This window comes from Pocillopora verrucosa, chromosome 5, assembly GCF_036669915.1.
Source record: "Pocillopora verrucosa isolate sample1 chromosome 5, ASM3666991v2, whole genome shotgun sequence".
NCBI classification, from domain to species: Eukaryota; Metazoa; Cnidaria; class Anthozoa; order Scleractinia; family Pocilloporidae; genus Pocillopora; species Pocillopora verrucosa.
The window spans coordinates 20,425,289-20,442,977 of record NC_089316.1 but is presented as its reverse complement, the minus strand read 5'-3'; the positions used below and the strand labels follow the sequence as shown (position 1 = coordinate 20,442,977).

The 17,689-nt window shown below is 38.7% G+C and overlaps 2 protein-coding genes and 1 pseudogene across 6 annotated transcripts in view; 2 read left to right on the top strand and 1 right to left on the bottom strand.

Annotated features, from left to right (window-relative positions):
* Window positions 1-17,689, top strand: part of LOC131796473 (ankyrin-2-like) — a 178,383-nt gene that overhangs the window by 99,652 nt on the left and 61,042 nt on the right. The window lies entirely within an intron of this gene.
* On the top strand, window positions 33-11,137 carry LOC131789961 (uncharacterized; annotated as a pseudogene).
* LOC131796185 (serine/threonine-protein phosphatase 6 regulatory ankyrin repeat subunit B-like) overlaps window positions 12,132-17,689 on the bottom strand; it is a 29,420-nt gene continuing 23,862 nt past the window's right edge. For 4 of the 5 annotated variants that reach the window (XM_066167745.1, XM_066167748.1, XM_066167747.1 and 1 more), the window contains 2 exons: window positions 13,824-15,939; window positions 12,132-13,186 (listed from right to left, as the gene is read on the bottom strand). In XM_066167745.1, coding sequence (XP_066023842.1) covers window positions 13,856-15,939 — 2,084 coding nt within the window. In that variant the 3' untranslated portion in view covers window positions 12,132-13,186; window positions 13,824-13,855. Of the gene's footprint in view, window positions 13,187-13,814; window positions 15,940-17,689 lie in introns of all 5 variants that reach the window. The other variant, XM_066167746.1, reaches the window with a different exon arrangement.

Sequence of the window (17,689 nt, the reverse complement as noted above, 5' to 3'; positions counted from 1 at the left end):
AACCCCTACACAGTAGTATAGTCTTTCACAATATGGCCAAGATTGCAGGGAACGTTAAGTTCGTGGACGACCTCCAGCAAGCTGGAACCTGGGCTCCTGGCAAAAAGTAATACCCAAGTGTAATATAATGACCGAAACAGCTTATTGGTCCAATAAAATCATAAATAAACAAGGTAAGAGTGTTATGTTAGATTTTTTTAAAAATTGTAGTGATTTATGCCTCGATATGCCAATAAACGGTGGCGACAAGTAGGCACACCATGTATATTTCATAGTCGCTAGCAAGTAAATTTTGCTGGACTTTGAGTTCGCCTCACGATAGAACAAAACAAATACACAAAGATCCTTTTGTCTTTTAAAAGCTAGAAGCTCAATAGATTCTGTCATATCGGTCATTGTTAAAACTGTCTTTGTTTTGATGCTACTTTTCGACATAGATAAAGTATATCGGACAAAAATATTCACCAGAAAAAAAAAATTTCTTTGCCAGCTTCAATAATGACAGGGGATTAAGTTATATGATAAAACAAAGGATTATGCTGTCAGAAACACTGGAGTGTAAGTAAATTCGTTACACGAGGTCACACAACTCGGGTAATATTCAGGGTGAAAATTTGCATATTTCAGCGGTCGAACGAAAAAATTCATTTCTCGAAAACGAAAGTAACGCTTTAGAAACTTGCCTTCAATCACAAACAATAGTTTTGTATTTTGTTCTTTAATAAAAGCATTATGCATAAGCGAAACACAAAAAACACCGTGCACATGCTTGGCACATTTACATGAACATAAAGCCACGTTATTTTATCACAGTGCATTGCAAATTCATGTCACCTTGCTTCTTCCTTGTCCCCTAACGTGCTTTTTTAAACACTTTTTTAAACACTTCCGCCTATTTTGATTAGAATTGCATAATTAAATAAAATCTCGCATTCTGATTGGCCAACGAAGCGAAGTATGTAGCGTGGAATTGCGAGTTGAAAACGAGGCTGTGATATTGTTTCGCATCTACGTAAATATAAAACCTAACGCCAAATTGCAACAAAGTTTTCTACGATGTCATTTTAAACTGTTATCAAAACCATTGTCACCTTTTGAAGAGCCAAAAACAAACAAAAGCGTTTTGCAAAATGAGTCAGAAGTTCTTCCCAGTTTTAAAATGAACTATAAATTCTTGGAGAGGCATAAAAGCGAGAAAATCCTGTGAACACGGCCTAGAAAATGGCAAGCAAGAGTTCAACCGCACAAGACGAAGAAGCGACAACGGAAGAAGTGCCAAGGTCGATTGTCATATATACAGAAGAGGAAATAAATACCTTTAATCGCGATGTTAAACTTTCAGCGCCCTCGGTTGGACACTTCATTTCTTTCAGTTTTGCCACAAGAGAGACAAAAGATGTAAATAAATTTCCTTCTTGAGCAAATGATTTGGAAATTTGGAAAAAGATGTTAAAGATAAACGGCTTGTGAATTCAGTGAAATACCACTATTATCCTTAAAATGGTGTGAAGCTTGTAAAAGAGTTTGAAGACAAATGTAAAAACAAGCACAAGATAAAAATAAAGTTGTCGAAGATTCAAATGTGTACCACTGACCTTGCTTCCTATTTGCTATCGCAATGAAAGTTCTGACAGTTGACTTTGAAATGGTTTTCTGGGGCACGCGCTCAGGATAAGAACAAACAATATAACTATTGTTTTCACTTTTTCTTATTTTGATGCAATTATAAGATTCAAGGAAAATCCATTACTTGACAGGAAAACCCTCCCATCGACAATCAGAGAGAAAATGGCGTATGACACAAAGGACATCCATAATTGTCTACTTTGTCTTTCATTTAATCAGCAGTCTTGTGATTTGCACAAGAGCAGACGTAATAAGAGAGTGCGCCAACGCTACTATTTGTATTGGAACCTATGCTGACATCTACAGATCCTTAGCATCAGATGTGAACAGTTTTAACATCGAATCCGCCTTTTATCCGGCAAATGAGCCTTCCTCAGTTCTAGTCTTCGTCAATATATATGGTCAGAATAGACCATATAAAGCAGGCAACGATTCCATGCCTGCTGTAATGAAATACACATGGAGTCTGAGAAGCCTTTATGCCGCTTTTCCCGCTGTTTTCCTGGAGATCTCATCCCTTGTCTCGATACTGGTGACTCCACGCACGCAAGAACTAAACATCACGATTCCATACTTTTGCTGCAATGTTTCTGTAAAAGACAGGAAAAGAATGATTAAAACTGTACTGGCTTCCGTAAGTATTTCAAATAGCTATTTTTTATTAACACACAAAGTCCCATTCGCGAATTCAAGATGTTAGCGCAATGCTCAAACAGTTTGCCTAGAAATTCCGAAAGGTTTCTGATGAGTCTCTTTTAGCTGAGACGAAACGCAACATGTTATTAGCCACGAAGTATTTTTTTCACAAGTATTTGACAATTTTCCATGGTAGAAATAATTAAAAATGTCCGTAAAACATAAGGCACTCATTCAAGTAAATTTAAATCCCGCTTTACCTAAACAGTTACGTTCACATTTTTCTTTTGTACAAAAATATTTCGGAATCATCCTCACTGATACATTTTGAGTGGTTTGTGTAGCAATATGCTGTTGCGACCGGTCGACGCCAGGCCGTCACCTGGGTCCCTATACGGGACATCTAAGTTTTTCGTGCATGCGCGGTGGCGTCATCCTCGAACGGTGCCACGAGGCCACCGAGTTAAAACCTCTTTATCCCGTTCAGTTTTTGGATTTTTGGGTGTTAGTGTTAGACAATGTAAAATTTGTGCGAGTTTTCTCTAAGCTTTCGAGAAGGATTCTGGATTAAATTTTCATATTTCAAATGGTTAGTCACCGTTCGCGACAACAATGCTTTCCTATGTAGTTTGAAAATGAAAAGTTTATACCCTCCGTAACAAACAGGTATCTCTTTACAACCCTAGCTCTACGAGGGTCATTTCTGTAGAAAGACTGCAGCCTAGCTAAGTTTTTGTGCTTTTTCAGTTGTCTGTATTCAATTAGTGTTTCAGATATCGGGCCTTGGCGGTCAGAAAACTTGATCTTGTAAACCACTCTTTGTCTTTTGTTAGGTTTGTCTTTGTCTTATGCCATTCATTTAGCAATGGTTACGGTGTAGCTGTCAGTCAGGCTGCAAGAATCGTAAAGTTATGTTAGGGTTGTAAGATTCCATCTATCCGCGGCCTCGTTACTATGAACTCTTATAACAAAATTTGTTTTAGGAGGGCATAGTAACGAAGCCGGCGACCCGATTGGTTCTTAGGGCAGGCAAAATTTTTTCCTTTCTCTGCCCACAGGTAGTGCTAACACTTCGTTAAATTCTCTTGTTATATTTTCGTGAATTAATAAGCATACGATTGTCATTCTTTTGACGTTTTAAAAAACCTTTAATCCCTCGGCATTTCACCGCGTCAGATTGCCAAAGGACTCATTTTTACGCGTCTGAGTTGAATACATTTTAGGAAAATCCCATCAAATTTCCAGGAAGGAAAACCCTTTGTCGACCCTTGTCAACTATTCTTTTTTCCCTCTTTGCAATTAGTGCTATGATTCTCCGAGACTTGGATGTATGTCGTTGGGAAAATCTTACGACAATATTGCAATAGAGTCAGTTTTATTAAGTCACAAACTTCAATGTTTCCATAGTATGATGATGTTACTGTAGTCTAAGTATGAAATTCACTTTCATTCTTATTGATTGTCCATGTATTTTAATTTTTTACATATTTCCTTTGTACTGCAGTTTTTACTTTAGTGTTGGGCAGGCATTTTATGGAAGGAAAAGTATCGATTAAACTACGAACATGCCGTTTTTCTCGGCATCTTACAGTAATGTTATGGATAGTTTTGTAATCTCGAAGTGAAAAAACCTGTAACCCGAAACTGTTCCTTTTCCTACGGTGGCTTCGAGCTCCAAAAATAGGTTGAGGAGGAAAAGGTTTGCTTCCGAACTCCCCACTGCGGATTGAACGTTTACCTGCACATACGCATATCCCAGCTACTGATTCTATGGTAACCCCGAACTTTTTGAGGCCCTAAAAAGGATTCAAATCCACAGAATAATTTCCATACCCCGTTCGAACTAGGGGCTTTCCACCTGAACAAAAACGGTAACGTAAACTGGCCACCATAAAGAGTTTAAAAGCTTTCCCAAAATGCAAGAGTCGTTTCCTTTTTCCTGTTCCTCTCTCAAACTCCAGCTGAAGAGCCCACGTGTACTTTCTCCTTGTGCCGGGTTACCAAACTGTAAATAGCGTTGCAAATCAACTACTACTCAAGGCGGCGATAGGAAACGCAGTTCATCGAATTTGCTATCTTTTAGCCTTGTTCTGGTGATTTGTATGTCGGTGTGGGAAAGCCCATTTTATGGAATAATGCAAGTAGGATAAAAGGTAGGGATTGTGTGCATTGGTGAGGCTGGTGGCAAGGTCAGTGCAGAAAAGTTTTGACTAGTTTCATTTACTTACTTGTGTTTGATCGGATCAAATACTAATCAAGAGTTGATTTGTAATCCTGCTATTTAATTTGCTGTTCTCATGATCGGTTATTTCAGTGGTCTCGCAAGCAATCCATTTTGTTTATTAAAGTTAACTCACTGTTGACCAACTTATAATCAATTCAGAGGCATGGCATTAGTCTTGCAAAAATTCCAAGAAAAGTAATCTAATTTGCTAAGTACATGTATAAGGAAATGATAAGATAATTATTACTTCAGTTAACTGAAAAGGACCTCAAGGTATTCACAACTACAATTGTTTCCAGTAGTAAAACGTTTACTAAGATAAACATGTAAAATCTGTTGTCTACAGATGTAGACAAGTACAGTGTTGTAATGACACCTGTAACTTTATTGCACCATGTTATTTGTATGTGCAGTACCATGACTGGGCTCTGTAGAGATAATCATGACAATTTGTTAATGGATTTGTATTTTAAAAGTTCATAATTTTGAAAGTATTTATCTCACCTATAATTAAAACCATATAGAATTTAATTGGAAAGTCATGGAGGAACCTGAAATGGATTTTTTTATGCATTGTGTGATCTACACAGAATGCAAAGCTTAGGGTGGAGTTTGCATGATGACAGATCAGAATCATTTAATTCATTTATCTTCTGTGAACACTCAATTTTTACATTCAATATCTTTGTTCTTGTTCTACCTTAGGGGGAGACATTGTGGTGGCATAGCGCCTGGCCATAAAGGGCATGTAAACCCAAAAATACATGTTTTTTTATGTAAAAAGTGGCGTTGAAAACGGATATGAAATTCGTTTTGTCCAATTCGACTTATTTTAGGAGAAAATCGGCATTTTCAACTGAAATTCCACTTCCGGTAAAAACAATAGGGAGAAGTCGTGACGTTAGTGGTGGAACTAAAATATTGCGCAACATATATTTCCCAATAGAACTGGTCTGGGAGTTGGTGTCTGTAACGGGAGTTCGGAAGATGTTTTTTCAGAGGATAGTGATTCGAATGCCTTAAGCATTCGCAATATGAGCATTCACAATATGAGCCGCGTAGGGTTCACCGAAGCGATCCGCACGAAGACAGTTCAGAACATGTTGACAGTGATGCGACCTCCTCGGAAACTCAGACAATTTAATTTACTGTGTGATTTATTTGTATTTGACATAAAAATCCAATAAAGAAAGGGTACAATCTAATAGAGTGCAACAGAAATTTTTTAAACCTGAGCTTCTGAGGGTGTTTTATATAAAATTATCAAAGGTGCGAGTGTGGAACTTGTCAACCAATGCCGACAACTCATGAAAGTGTTTGTTGTACGGAAATCGGGCAATTGTGGCAGAAAGTAGAGGAGCAAGGGCCTAAAACCCAGATAAGTTGTATCACTGAGCATCCACGTTTTCAGTCAATTTACCTCGATTTCTGGGTGCTGGAGACGGCCTATTATGCGTACAGGCAGCAGGAAGGCAGATAATCACACCGGAAACGAGTAAGCTAAATGTTTTCTGTTTCATCTGTTTTGTTACATTTTGAGATCGATTTGCTTGCGTTGTTTCTGCAATTGATTTAATAATACAGTACTACAGCTAGTTGTTTTTCGCTTCGTTCCTGGCAGGAAATTTCGCTAAATTGCCTACAGATAGCTTGTTCGTTGATGTTGGGGTTATCTCGGTAAACACTTCAGAGTCGCTGTGCCATCTTGCGCGGTAAGCAGTATCCGAAACATTTTTCCAGCGGATTTTGGATCGTCTTACACTGGATTAAAACCGCTAAACCTTTGAGAGAAACGAAGGTTCATGTTAATGCAGATCTTAGTTATTTGTGTCTTACTTCAATGGTGGTTGTGCCCGTTCTTTATGAGATATTTATGTATTGCTTTCCTTCATCTCCGAAGCATTTTCATCAATAAAAAAGTTGTACCATGTACATTTCCTTGTGTGGCCTTCATAATTATCCAACCCTGTTTGTGTTTTCTTCGATTTGAACTACCGAGAAGATATTTTTGAAGCTGATATCAGGATCTTTTAAGTTGTACTAAAAATAATAAATATTGTTCTACTGACCTTTGAATGTACTTTCACTGCTGTGAAGGGTTTCTCAAAGGAAGCATTAAGAGAGGCTGGCATGGATTCCCTTATAGAACGTGAGGGTTGATTATGGGATCCTGTATAGAGTTCTTTATATCGCACCAACAAAATTCCAGATCACGTCATTACACACCGACATCAACGAATTCTCTTTCTTTGATATGTTTTTCGAATTCACGCAAAGGTTCAGACAGGTCAGTGTCTTTTATGGGCTCAGCGCTGGCTCCCGAACAACTGGCTTCCCTATAATCTTTCATTAGATGAGAGAAAAGATGTTTTTAGAGAAACAATAAGGTTATTGTTGTTTAGTTAACGGAACGTTTTCATGTAAATCGATTTTGTACTTTCTCTGTTGACCTCTAACTTCTGAAGAGCTCAACTTCCTTCGTAGTTCGGTGGGCCACTTCCGAATCCTCGTCTACCGACCATATGAGTCGTTTTTATACTTCCGAATAATTTGCTTCTGGTAGGTCCTGAATCGTTGGTACAGCACCAGGAAGAAAGATGACTGCTACAAACAACAGAGTGTTCGAACTTGATGCTTTTAACTTACAGAGAGGTTATTACCTAGATGTTCTCTTAACCCTTTACACCCTAACATCAGTATGCATATTCTCCATACTGTTCTCCGTTCATTTTCAAAGAGGCTGACAAGGAGAATTTGTGTAACAGTCAAGAGCTGTCTTAGTTGGTGATCATCTCCTCTATTCTCCTAGCTCTTACATTTGATATAGGCTTGATATAGTAAGGAGAAATTAGATGCAAGTCAGTCTTAGGGGCTCAAGGGTTAACTGTGTGTATGCAAAGCTCCACACAGCTGTCTAGACTGTGTTGTGTTTTATTTTTACAACTTTATTGCTGTTTAATATCCGATAGGTAATTGCAAAATAAACGTAGAAGAAAACAAATAGAAGACAATATGAAAACAATAATATATTATATAGAAAATCAATACTTATTAATGAACTTGAGTTGAAAACAGAGAGCTGGAACAAACAAGAGTGCCGGCGTACGCAGTTAATACGCTTTTCATTACATGCTAAAAACATATGAGTTAAACAAGTCATTGTAACTGTCAGTTAAACTCGCTTGTAAGGAACAGATCAATAAATTTATAAGGTCTAGCGAAAAGTAATTCTTAAAAAGATAATAAAAGCTAAGTAAACTTAATTCTAAGCTTTTTTTCACAATGTTAGAGGATTATTATTAGCATCTTAGATTATTTAGAATAATCAACTATGGTGAAGCAAAGACCTTAATGTAATTGCTGACTGAGATGAAGCTTGAATTTAACAAATTTAGAAATTGTGTAACTGTTTCTGCTTTAGTTGCGACTAATAAGGAAATGTATGGAAACAATACCCGTAGAACTTTATTATCCTAACATTTGTGAATCAAAGCACTACTTGACTAAACTCCAAAAAAGAGATCTTATGAGAGTCTATATAGATAGATAAACCTTGAAGCAATAAAGAATGAAATTAGTCAGTTCCCAAACATAGAACAATATGTTGGTCAAAAATAGCTATCCACATCTACATTTATGGCCTATGGGTCAGTCAATTGGCACTTGAATCAATTATCAAAATGTTTGTGCGTATTGACAGCTATGCTACACCCTTACTATTCGAGCACTTCGTGTGGTGCTTTTTGGTGGAACGAGTTACACCCTTGATGTTTGTGCACTACGCCCGTGATCCGCTCTTATCCCGCAGATCACGCGTGCATTTTAATCCACGCGTAGACGCACTCGGTCATGGCCAGAGAGACTCTGAGACTCTGAGACTCTGAGACTCTATTATGAGGTTTACGGATCGACCGGAAAACTTAACTACTCGTGAATAAAAATCAAATTTCCTTGTCATCTAATGTTTCTCCTAAACTTAAATTTACTAGTTCCACGATAAATCTTGTCTCTAGATCGTTTTTTAATTATGTTGCCTTAATTTCTTTCAAATTTAACGCTTTTTTAGGCGGAATCTCTTTGAGCGAGGACAACAAGAAATTGAATCAGTTACACTCTGCTGAAAGAGACAGTGGCATCACCAAGACGAAGTCCGCGCTTCCTTTTGGATTGTCTATGGCCTCCAGAGACGCAACAGGCAGAAAGCAGCAAGTGAAAGTTGTGCTGGATGGCATCGTTCAAGCGGTCAACTCTGTAGTTAAAACAAATTTTAACACCCTCCCCCCCAACTTCCTTTACTAATTGCACGATTAAATGGAGCCCACCCTTGAATCCCATTCACCTCCTAAGTGTCATTTTTATCCACACCCTAAGTCAACTGTTTTGCTTTTACACACCTGTCTCTCACGCTAGCAAGACATGCTATCTAAATTAAGAAAGACAACTTTGTTTTGATAGTCATTGCAGGAGACCCAAGTTGAAATAAGGCTTTTTTAATTTACCATTTGAAATTTGAAAGACGATCAACAATGCCCGGCAATCCAAAAACACTCAAATGTCACGCTCTATCTTGGTATAACGCGATGCCCATTCAAATGATGTATTGAGTAATTCTCACTTGTAACAAGTTTGTCTGATTATGATCTTTTTATGTGTATTCATGGACAATAAAGACACTATTAAAATAATAACATGCTATTAAAACTGATTTGTTATTTACCTGTGCATGGTTGTTTAACCCTTTGACTTCCATTGGTGACCAACACAGAATTTCCCCTCACAATGTTAATACAATATTAAGCAGCCAAGTGAAGAGAATTAAGAAAATATCAAGTAGGGGATTAGAAGTTGATCTCATACCAAATTCTCTGAATTAACATCCTGAAAATTGTGTCAGACATTAAGATCTGTGTCTGATGAACAACGGAGGATGGAATTCATTACAACATGCTACACTGGGTGGTAACCCTTAAATTATTGCTCTGATCACTCACGTGCCCAACATTGAGTCAAGGTGTGCTGAGAATCTCTCGCCACTAATGATCCCTGTTGTGAATGGTAACTGACAGGCTCTGTATTGGTTTCTTGCGAAGGAAGTGACTGCAACCTGTAAAAACAACAGAGGATATAAGAATGTGTTATGTTTTGCCGCACAGAGTGCTGATACTGACGTCATTAATCTTATCCTTACTGACGTGCCAGACACTGACCCAAAAAACGCAGGGCAGGATCTCTTGCCCCTTATGGTAGCTTGTTTGGCTGGTAAGAGACATGCAGTGAAATGGTTTGTAATACGAGGGCAACTGCAACCTGTATAGACGACGATGGAATATGCTGCACAGTACTGTGATTGGACTGGCTGCTGAGTCAACAACCGGCAATGATTAACACAGTTCGATGAGATTATTATATTAGTTTATGTTCGCTTACTTCATCAATGTCCAGATGTAATTGGCTGGTTTTCCCCGACAACTCAGTCCTATTACCATTACATATCAATAAAAACCTTTTTTAATCCATTCTACCATAACTTTATAGGTAGATTCCTCACAGATACTATAACCGTCTGATTATTCTGCAGCTCCAAGATCTTGTTGTAAATCCAAGCTTACGTGCGCAATGCGTCACAGATGGACACTTTCCAGACATCGAGGCCACAGGACGCATTCATTACTTAAAGGCCCTTTTATGGTGTTCTGTCATATGTGACATGTTACAATGACCACAAAAACTGCAATAAGTCCATTACTCCTCTACTTTACCTTGGCATACTTGGAAGTGAGTGCTAACGACAAGAAGAGTTGTAAGCTATGTTCTTAGGGAGCTAAATGTTGTTGTTCTGAATTTGGATTTTGAAAAGAAAAATCACTGGTTAGTTCTGTGACATTTCTGTGTTATTCCCCGTTAGTGACTGAGGCTGCACCTATTTGCGCCGTGCTGCTGACATGTAGTGCATATTAAGTCACAGGTAAGTCCTTCAGACTTTTATGCAGTTTTTGTGATCATAGTTTTGGACTTTTTTGCGGTGTTATTTCACCGCTGTTCAAGTTTCAAAACTTAAAGCCATGGAACACATTATCTTATTTAATTTGCTCTAGATTTTCTCCAATGATGAGCATAAACTTGTTGTTGCACCTTTTGTACTGGGTTGCAATTGGTATCACGTTTAATCCAACTTGGGGCTTGTCTATGTTATTAATTATTGCCTTGTCCGTTGTTGCCTTATTCGTTGGCATCTACAATATGTGTAATGTAGATAATTGTAAGGTTCTTATTTTACTTCAGCGTGTTGGTATATGTTCAGTTGGCTTTCTTGTTCTCTGTTTTGCTATTACTGGTCCAGCATTTGCTGGCAAGTCATTTTGTGGCCGATAAACTGCTGATGATGTTCTAAAAACTGCATTATTGTATGTTATTGGTGTAGTGTCATGGCTGTACTTTAAGTCCGTAGCTACGGCTCTGGCCGAGAAGGTAATCGTATCTCAGGCTGGTGTGACTGGAATGGATTATGAAATTGCTGCAGCATCTGTAGCTGTATCCGCTACAGTTGGTGCAGCTATGGCGGCGACTGAAGCGGTGGCTGTTGCTTTAGCAGGTAATTCCAGTAATGCAACAAAGGCTTTGGGGAAGTACAACTGGTGGTCTTATTTCTGATGGAAGAGGCTAGGAGACATTTCCGCTGAACTTCAACATACAAGCTATAGTGCCTTTTATTTAAGAGCCGAAGCGTTGCCTTCAGCATTCCATGAAACATCGAGGCGGGTTTGTAAGCCCCTTCCCCCTGCCACTTTTTCCCTTATCTATATTCTACTCTCATTTCAAGGATTCCTCTCTCTTTCCATATTTTCTCTGCTTTAAATAAAAACGCGTTGGTGGCCAAACAATTTACGTGGAAATACCCAGCGCTCGTCCGCGCAATATTCGTTTCACCACATAGAATAAATAATAGATGCAGTTTAGAAAATTTTATTTTGCCACTGAAGCTTTTAATGTTCTTAGGAGCTTGTCAGTGACATGTAAATTTCATTTAATTGAATTTTTCTTGCTCTAGATTAAATCAATCCTTACCTCCGTCGTATAATTACATTGATGTAATGAATATGTATTGAACACACAACCTAAATATCAGTTAGACCTCTTAGAAATAAAAGAAAAAAGCAAAAATCCTTTTTATATTCTAGTCTAGCATACCGTTGAGCCACCGCCTACATCTCAGGCAACTTTGGTCATTCCTCCACATCGACAGCGGCCACGAAAGCGTCAGTTTCAACTTCCAAAGAAGCCTCGCGACAACAGCCAGTTGATCGTCGACGTACAAAGAGTTCGCTAAAAGTGTAACAACTCACTCAAGTAGATGGCTCTGCTCAGCTTGGTTTCACTTAAAATACACTTTATTAGATGCATTAACCACTTTATAGCGAAAACTGATCCAACCTCCCCTCCCGCTAAAAAACGAAAAATTCCCCCCTAAAAAAAAGAGGCCCCCTTCCCCATAGACGATATATAAATTTTGCTCCCTTCACCTTTCCCCTTTCTCCATATTTTATCCAAACAGGGATTTTTTTACTACTTTCCCAGACGCTAGAAATGTCAAAGTCGTTCCCATTGACAAACAACACTTTCTTTCGTTCGGTGATATACAAATTTATTGACTAATGTTATAACCTCGCTTACAAAGGTTAACTAAAAATTTGTTACGATTGGAGTTGCAATTTGAAGTCGTTTTAAAAATTACGAGTGCTTACTCATTTGAAATTGCTTAAGAAAAATCATGTCACTTCTAATTCATTTATAAATGATCTAATTTTCGATATAGCTTCACCTGATAACGCAGAAACCAAGAGGGTTAAAACACGTACAAAATGGTTCATCCAAACCTTGCAAACGTCATTGTGCGTTAGGTCAAATCAATGTGTTTAGTAAAAGGGGAAATTTTTCGACGTGCCTTTCTTTTTTAAGCGATTAAAAAGTTCGTTATCGTTTTTTCACTGAATTAACGACGTTCTGCACTGCATTAGCTCTCTTCTGCATTGGTGTTGCCTGAAAACTGTACTGCAACCAATCAGAATGCAGAAATTTCTTCATGTATTCTATTAACAAATTTCCTCGAAAAATAAGATATTCTGTACATCGCGTGAAATGTAAAAGCTATTTACTATTATATAAAATAGTATTTAAAACCTCGACTTTAGCTCGGTACAAATGTTATCAAAACGCATTCTTAGCTTGGGACATAAACCTGTTCATAAACCTGTTCAACGTTCATATTTCCAACTTTTGCATAAAACTTCACAGCTATAATATTACAATTACGTGTTTTTTAATACAAAAATGTTATATGGTAAAAGAACACTCATTTACTTGTGAAAAATATACATAGTCATATTAATTTCAAAACGTCTTAAAATAAGGAAAAAATAAAGAGGCCGGTAACATTGCAGAAATCTTTACTTCTGTCTTCGAAATTAATGCCTTCTAGTTTAATTAATGCCTCGTAGTTGTGAAATATACATAACATCATATCAATTTTAAAAACGTTTAACTACGTAAAAATAAAATCACCGGCAATATTGTACAGACATATACTTCAGGCTGTGATCAGAGTGTGTTCATTTTCAAAAATCTCCAACACTGACAGTTTTTCCTGTATAGTACAAGCCACACAAGAACATCAAATATTGACAACACCATGCAATCTGCAATCTAAGAGACAAAACCAATGAGTATTTTAGGAAGAGAAATGAAGATTCCTACGACATTTGAACAAGAACATGCTGCACTAAGAGGCTGTATATCTTGGTACATCGTCTTATGCAGCCCAGTAATAACACCGCAACATAGGATTCATTCGGATCATTCATATCTTTTAAGCTTATGGCTATGCTCTGACAGAGCCTGTCCACATGCTACTGACTTTTGTTTTCAGGTAACTTTATGTATAACTTTGATTTCATTAAAGCTTTGAAAAGCTGGATAACCAAATTCTGAGAAAAATACTTGTATGCACACAGTGTTGAAATAAACTAGCGTAATAGAACTAAATCATTACGCCCAGCCAATACGCCACAGGAAGCCCAGGCTCCAGTGCAACTTTAACGACATAAGCTATTCAGTACCGAAACTGTTACTCAGCTCACAACTTGTAGAGATTGTAAGTAGGCCATGTCGATAAGATATCAAATAACACACAGCCTGTTAAGAAAACATCAATTTGCAGCAATAGATCACTTGGTAAAAAGAATGGCTTTGAAGTTGACTGAACTAACAAAGCAGTGAGTTACATTTTGACATTGAAGAGTTAAGCAAACATAAAATAAGCTGTAAAGCTTACTTCATCAACCTGAGTTAATCATTGCCCATTGTTGACTCACTTCAAGGCACGTGACTCAGCAGTAAGTCAAAGATATCCGAGTCCAATGATGATGCATGATGTAAAGAGTCCTGTCCATCATTATCTTTAGCCGAAGGATTGGCTCCCCTCTCAAGAAGACACTTTACACCCTGCAGCTTACCATGAAGAACAGCGATGATAAGAGGTGTTTTACCATCAGCTGTTTTTGACTCAATGTCCGGCAGGTGAGTAAGGATAAGATCAATGGTATCAGGGTCACTGCCCTTTGCGGCAAAATGTAATATATTCCATCCATTACTCTTAACAGAAGTTACAGTTGCCCCCTTCTCAAGAAACCAATTCACTGCATGTAATTTGCCACACAAAGCCGCCACCATTAGTGGCGTGTCACCCTCGCCTGTTTTTGACTCAATGTTGGGCAGGTGAGTATGGATTAGAGATATAATATCAGTGTCTCCGCCCTTTGCGGCACAATGTAACGTGTTCCATCCTTTGTTGCTTTCACAGGCTACAATTGCCCCCTTCTCAAGAAACCATTTCACTGCATGTAATTTGCCAGCCAAAGCCGCCACCATTAGTGGCGTGTCACCCTCGCCTGTTTTTGACTCAATGTTGAGCAGGTGAGTATGGATTAGAGATATAATATCAGTGTCTCCGCTCTCTGCGGCATAATGTAACGTGTTCCATCCTCTCTTGCATTCACAGGCTACAGTTGCCTCCTTCTCAAGAAACCATTTCACTGCATGTAATTTGCCAGTGAAAGCCGCCACCATTAGTGGCGTGTGACCCTCGCCTGTTTTTGTCTCAATGTTGGGCAGGTGAGTATGGATTAGAGATATAATATCAGTGTCTCCGCCCTTTGCAGCGCAATGTAACGTGTTCCATCCTCTGTTGCATTCACAGGCAACAGTTGCCCCCTTCTCAAGAAACCATTTCACTGCATGTAATTTGCCACACAAAGCCGCCACCATTAGTGGCGTGTGACCCTCGCCTGTTTTTGACTCAATGTTGGGCAGGTGAGTATGGATTAGAGATATAATATCAGTGTCTCCGCCCTTTGCGGCACAATGTAACGTGTTCCATCCTCTGTTGCATTCACAGGCTACAGTTGCCCCCTTCTCAAGGAACCATTTCACTGCATGTAATTTGCCACACAAAGCCGCCACCATTAGTGGCGTGTGACCCTCGCCTGTTTTTGACTCAATGTTGGGCAGGTGAGTATGGATTAGAGATATAATATCAGTGTCTCCGCCCTTTGCGGCACAATGTAGCGTGTTCCATCCTCTGTTGCATTCACAGGCTACAGTTGCCCCCTTCTCAAGAAACCATTTCACTGCATGTAATTTGCCACACAAAGCCGCCACCATTAGTGGCGTGTTGCCCGCGCCTGTTTTTGTCTCAATGTTGGGCAGGTGAGTATGGATTAGAGATATAATATCAGTGTCTCCGCCGTGTGTGGCACAATGTAACATCTTCCATCCTCTGTTGCTTTCACAGGCTACAATTGCCCCCTTCTCAAGAAACCATTTCACTGCATGTAATTTGCCAGTGAAAGCCGCCACCATTAGTGGCGTGTGACCCTCGCCTGTTTTTGACTCAATGTTGGGCAGGTGAGTATGGATTAGAGATATAATATCAGTGTCTCCGCCCTTTGCGGCACAATGTAACGTGTTCCATCCTCTGTTGCATTCACAGGCTACAGTTGCCCCCTTCTCAAGAAACCATTTCACTGCATGTAATTTGCCACACAAAGCCGCCACCATTAGTGGCGTGTGACCCTCGCCTGTTTTTGACTCAATGTTGGGCAGGTGAGTATGGATTAGAGATATAATATCAGTGTCTCCGCCCTTTGCGGCACAATGTAACGTGTTCCATCCTCTGTTGTCCATCAGAGACGGGTCTGCTCCCCTTTTAATTACACTTTTCACCACTTGAACGTTGCCATTCAAAGCAGCATTCATTAGCGGCGTTCTGCCTGTTGCGTTCCTGGAGTCAACAGAAAATCCGCGAGGCAGCGTCAATTTCATCTCAGTGACGTTACTGTCTCTTTCAGCAGAGTGTAACTGATTCAATTCCTTGTTGTCCTCGCTCACAGGAGTGCCGCCTAAAATCATGTAATGTGAAAGGAAGTTAAGATTGGCATCAAACCCTAAGGAGGATGTAGAGACATGAGATATATTTTGGAACTAGGACGTTAGGAGGAAAATTAAGTAACAAGAGAATTTGTAACAATAACAATTATAGTAATACTAATTATGATAATAATGACTGATAGGTATAATTGCTCCGGTGACTATAGAGATGCATGCACTCTGGTTGGTCAAGGATTGCGTCATATCTCGCTAAAATCACCTCGCGCGAGGAGATTATATCACTTCAAACTTCTACTGGAAAATGGTTGCTTATCTCGATTTGTAACACATTTGAAAATTCATATATTTGCACTGAGGTGGAGAGATGAAATTCAGAGATCCTCGCAGCTAAGAACACTACTGAAACGAGTAGTTGTAAATTGGACCTGAAAAAAATTCAGGCCCGTACGGGATTTGAACCCATGACCTCTGCGATACCGGTGCAGCGCTTTACCAATTGAGCTAACAAGCCAACTGGGAGCTGGTCAATGAATTGGGTACAAATAAACATCCAAGTGAATGATGATTTTAGATATATGAAAATTCATATATTTGCACTGCGGTGGAGAGATGAAATTAAGAGATCCTCGCAGCTAAGAACACTACTGAAACGAGTAGTTGTTGTTGGGTTCAAGTCCCGTACGGGCCTGAATTTTTTTCAGGTCCAATTTACAACTATTCGTTTCAGTAGTGTTCTTAGCTGTGAGGATCTCTTAATTTCATCTTTAAAGTTTAAAGATTAAAGTTTATTGACAGTTATGAAAAAATCATATCGTGGCAGGCTTTGTTGTGCTTTACAACTTTCCCAATTTTCTGTCTTAAAACAAATTTGTGCCCCTTCTTGCTAGAAGAGGCTCTAAATTAAGATGTTGTGAGAAATTACACGTTTGTCAACACTGGGTATTAAAGGAATGAAACCAAACAAATGGAATACAACTGTTACACATATGAGTACAAAGTCTAATATCAGTACTGCCAGTTCCTTCTTTTCCGTAATTTCCTGCTCTGTATTAATCTACATTCATCTCCTCCCCGCCCATCCCTTCACATTTGCCAATTCCAAAATAGGCTCAGGTAAGGCTCTAATTTTAAACACATTTACTATATTTAGTGCTAACTATAAGTATAAGTAAGAGAATCGTTTGTGTCCTCTTAGCTTCATTGAAAAAGTCATTAGAGCGACGAGAAATTTGTAGAAAAGGGATACATGGAAAACATTATTGATTTGTTCGATCCATTTGTGCTGGTCGACATGTAAGCAAACGTGAATACGTATAAATAGCTCTTCTTTGATCACCATTGTTCTATGTTTGAGAACTAACTAATTTCTTCTCAAATAGTGCTTTAATTAATGAAGTTCTTCCGGCATTTCCGTACATATCCTTTTAGGTTGAAAGTAAAGCAGAAAGACCAGAAACTGTTACAGAAATACTACATATATTATATAGCTTCATCCCAATCAGCAATTACTGGTACACGAAGGTCTTTCCTTCACCATATTTAATAACTTTACATGCATTACCTCGAATAAGCACCCAGGCACGAATTATCTCAAGTTGTGGCTGATGGAAGGGGCGCTTATTAAAAGTAAGTCGCTTAATCCAGGGGGTGTTTTAGTATGAAACCATAAACTGTTCTGATTTGACTGTAGTTGTAAATAAAGTGGAGATAGAATCAGGTTTTCCATTTATTTTGGACAGTGAGAGACAGGGGGAGGATGAT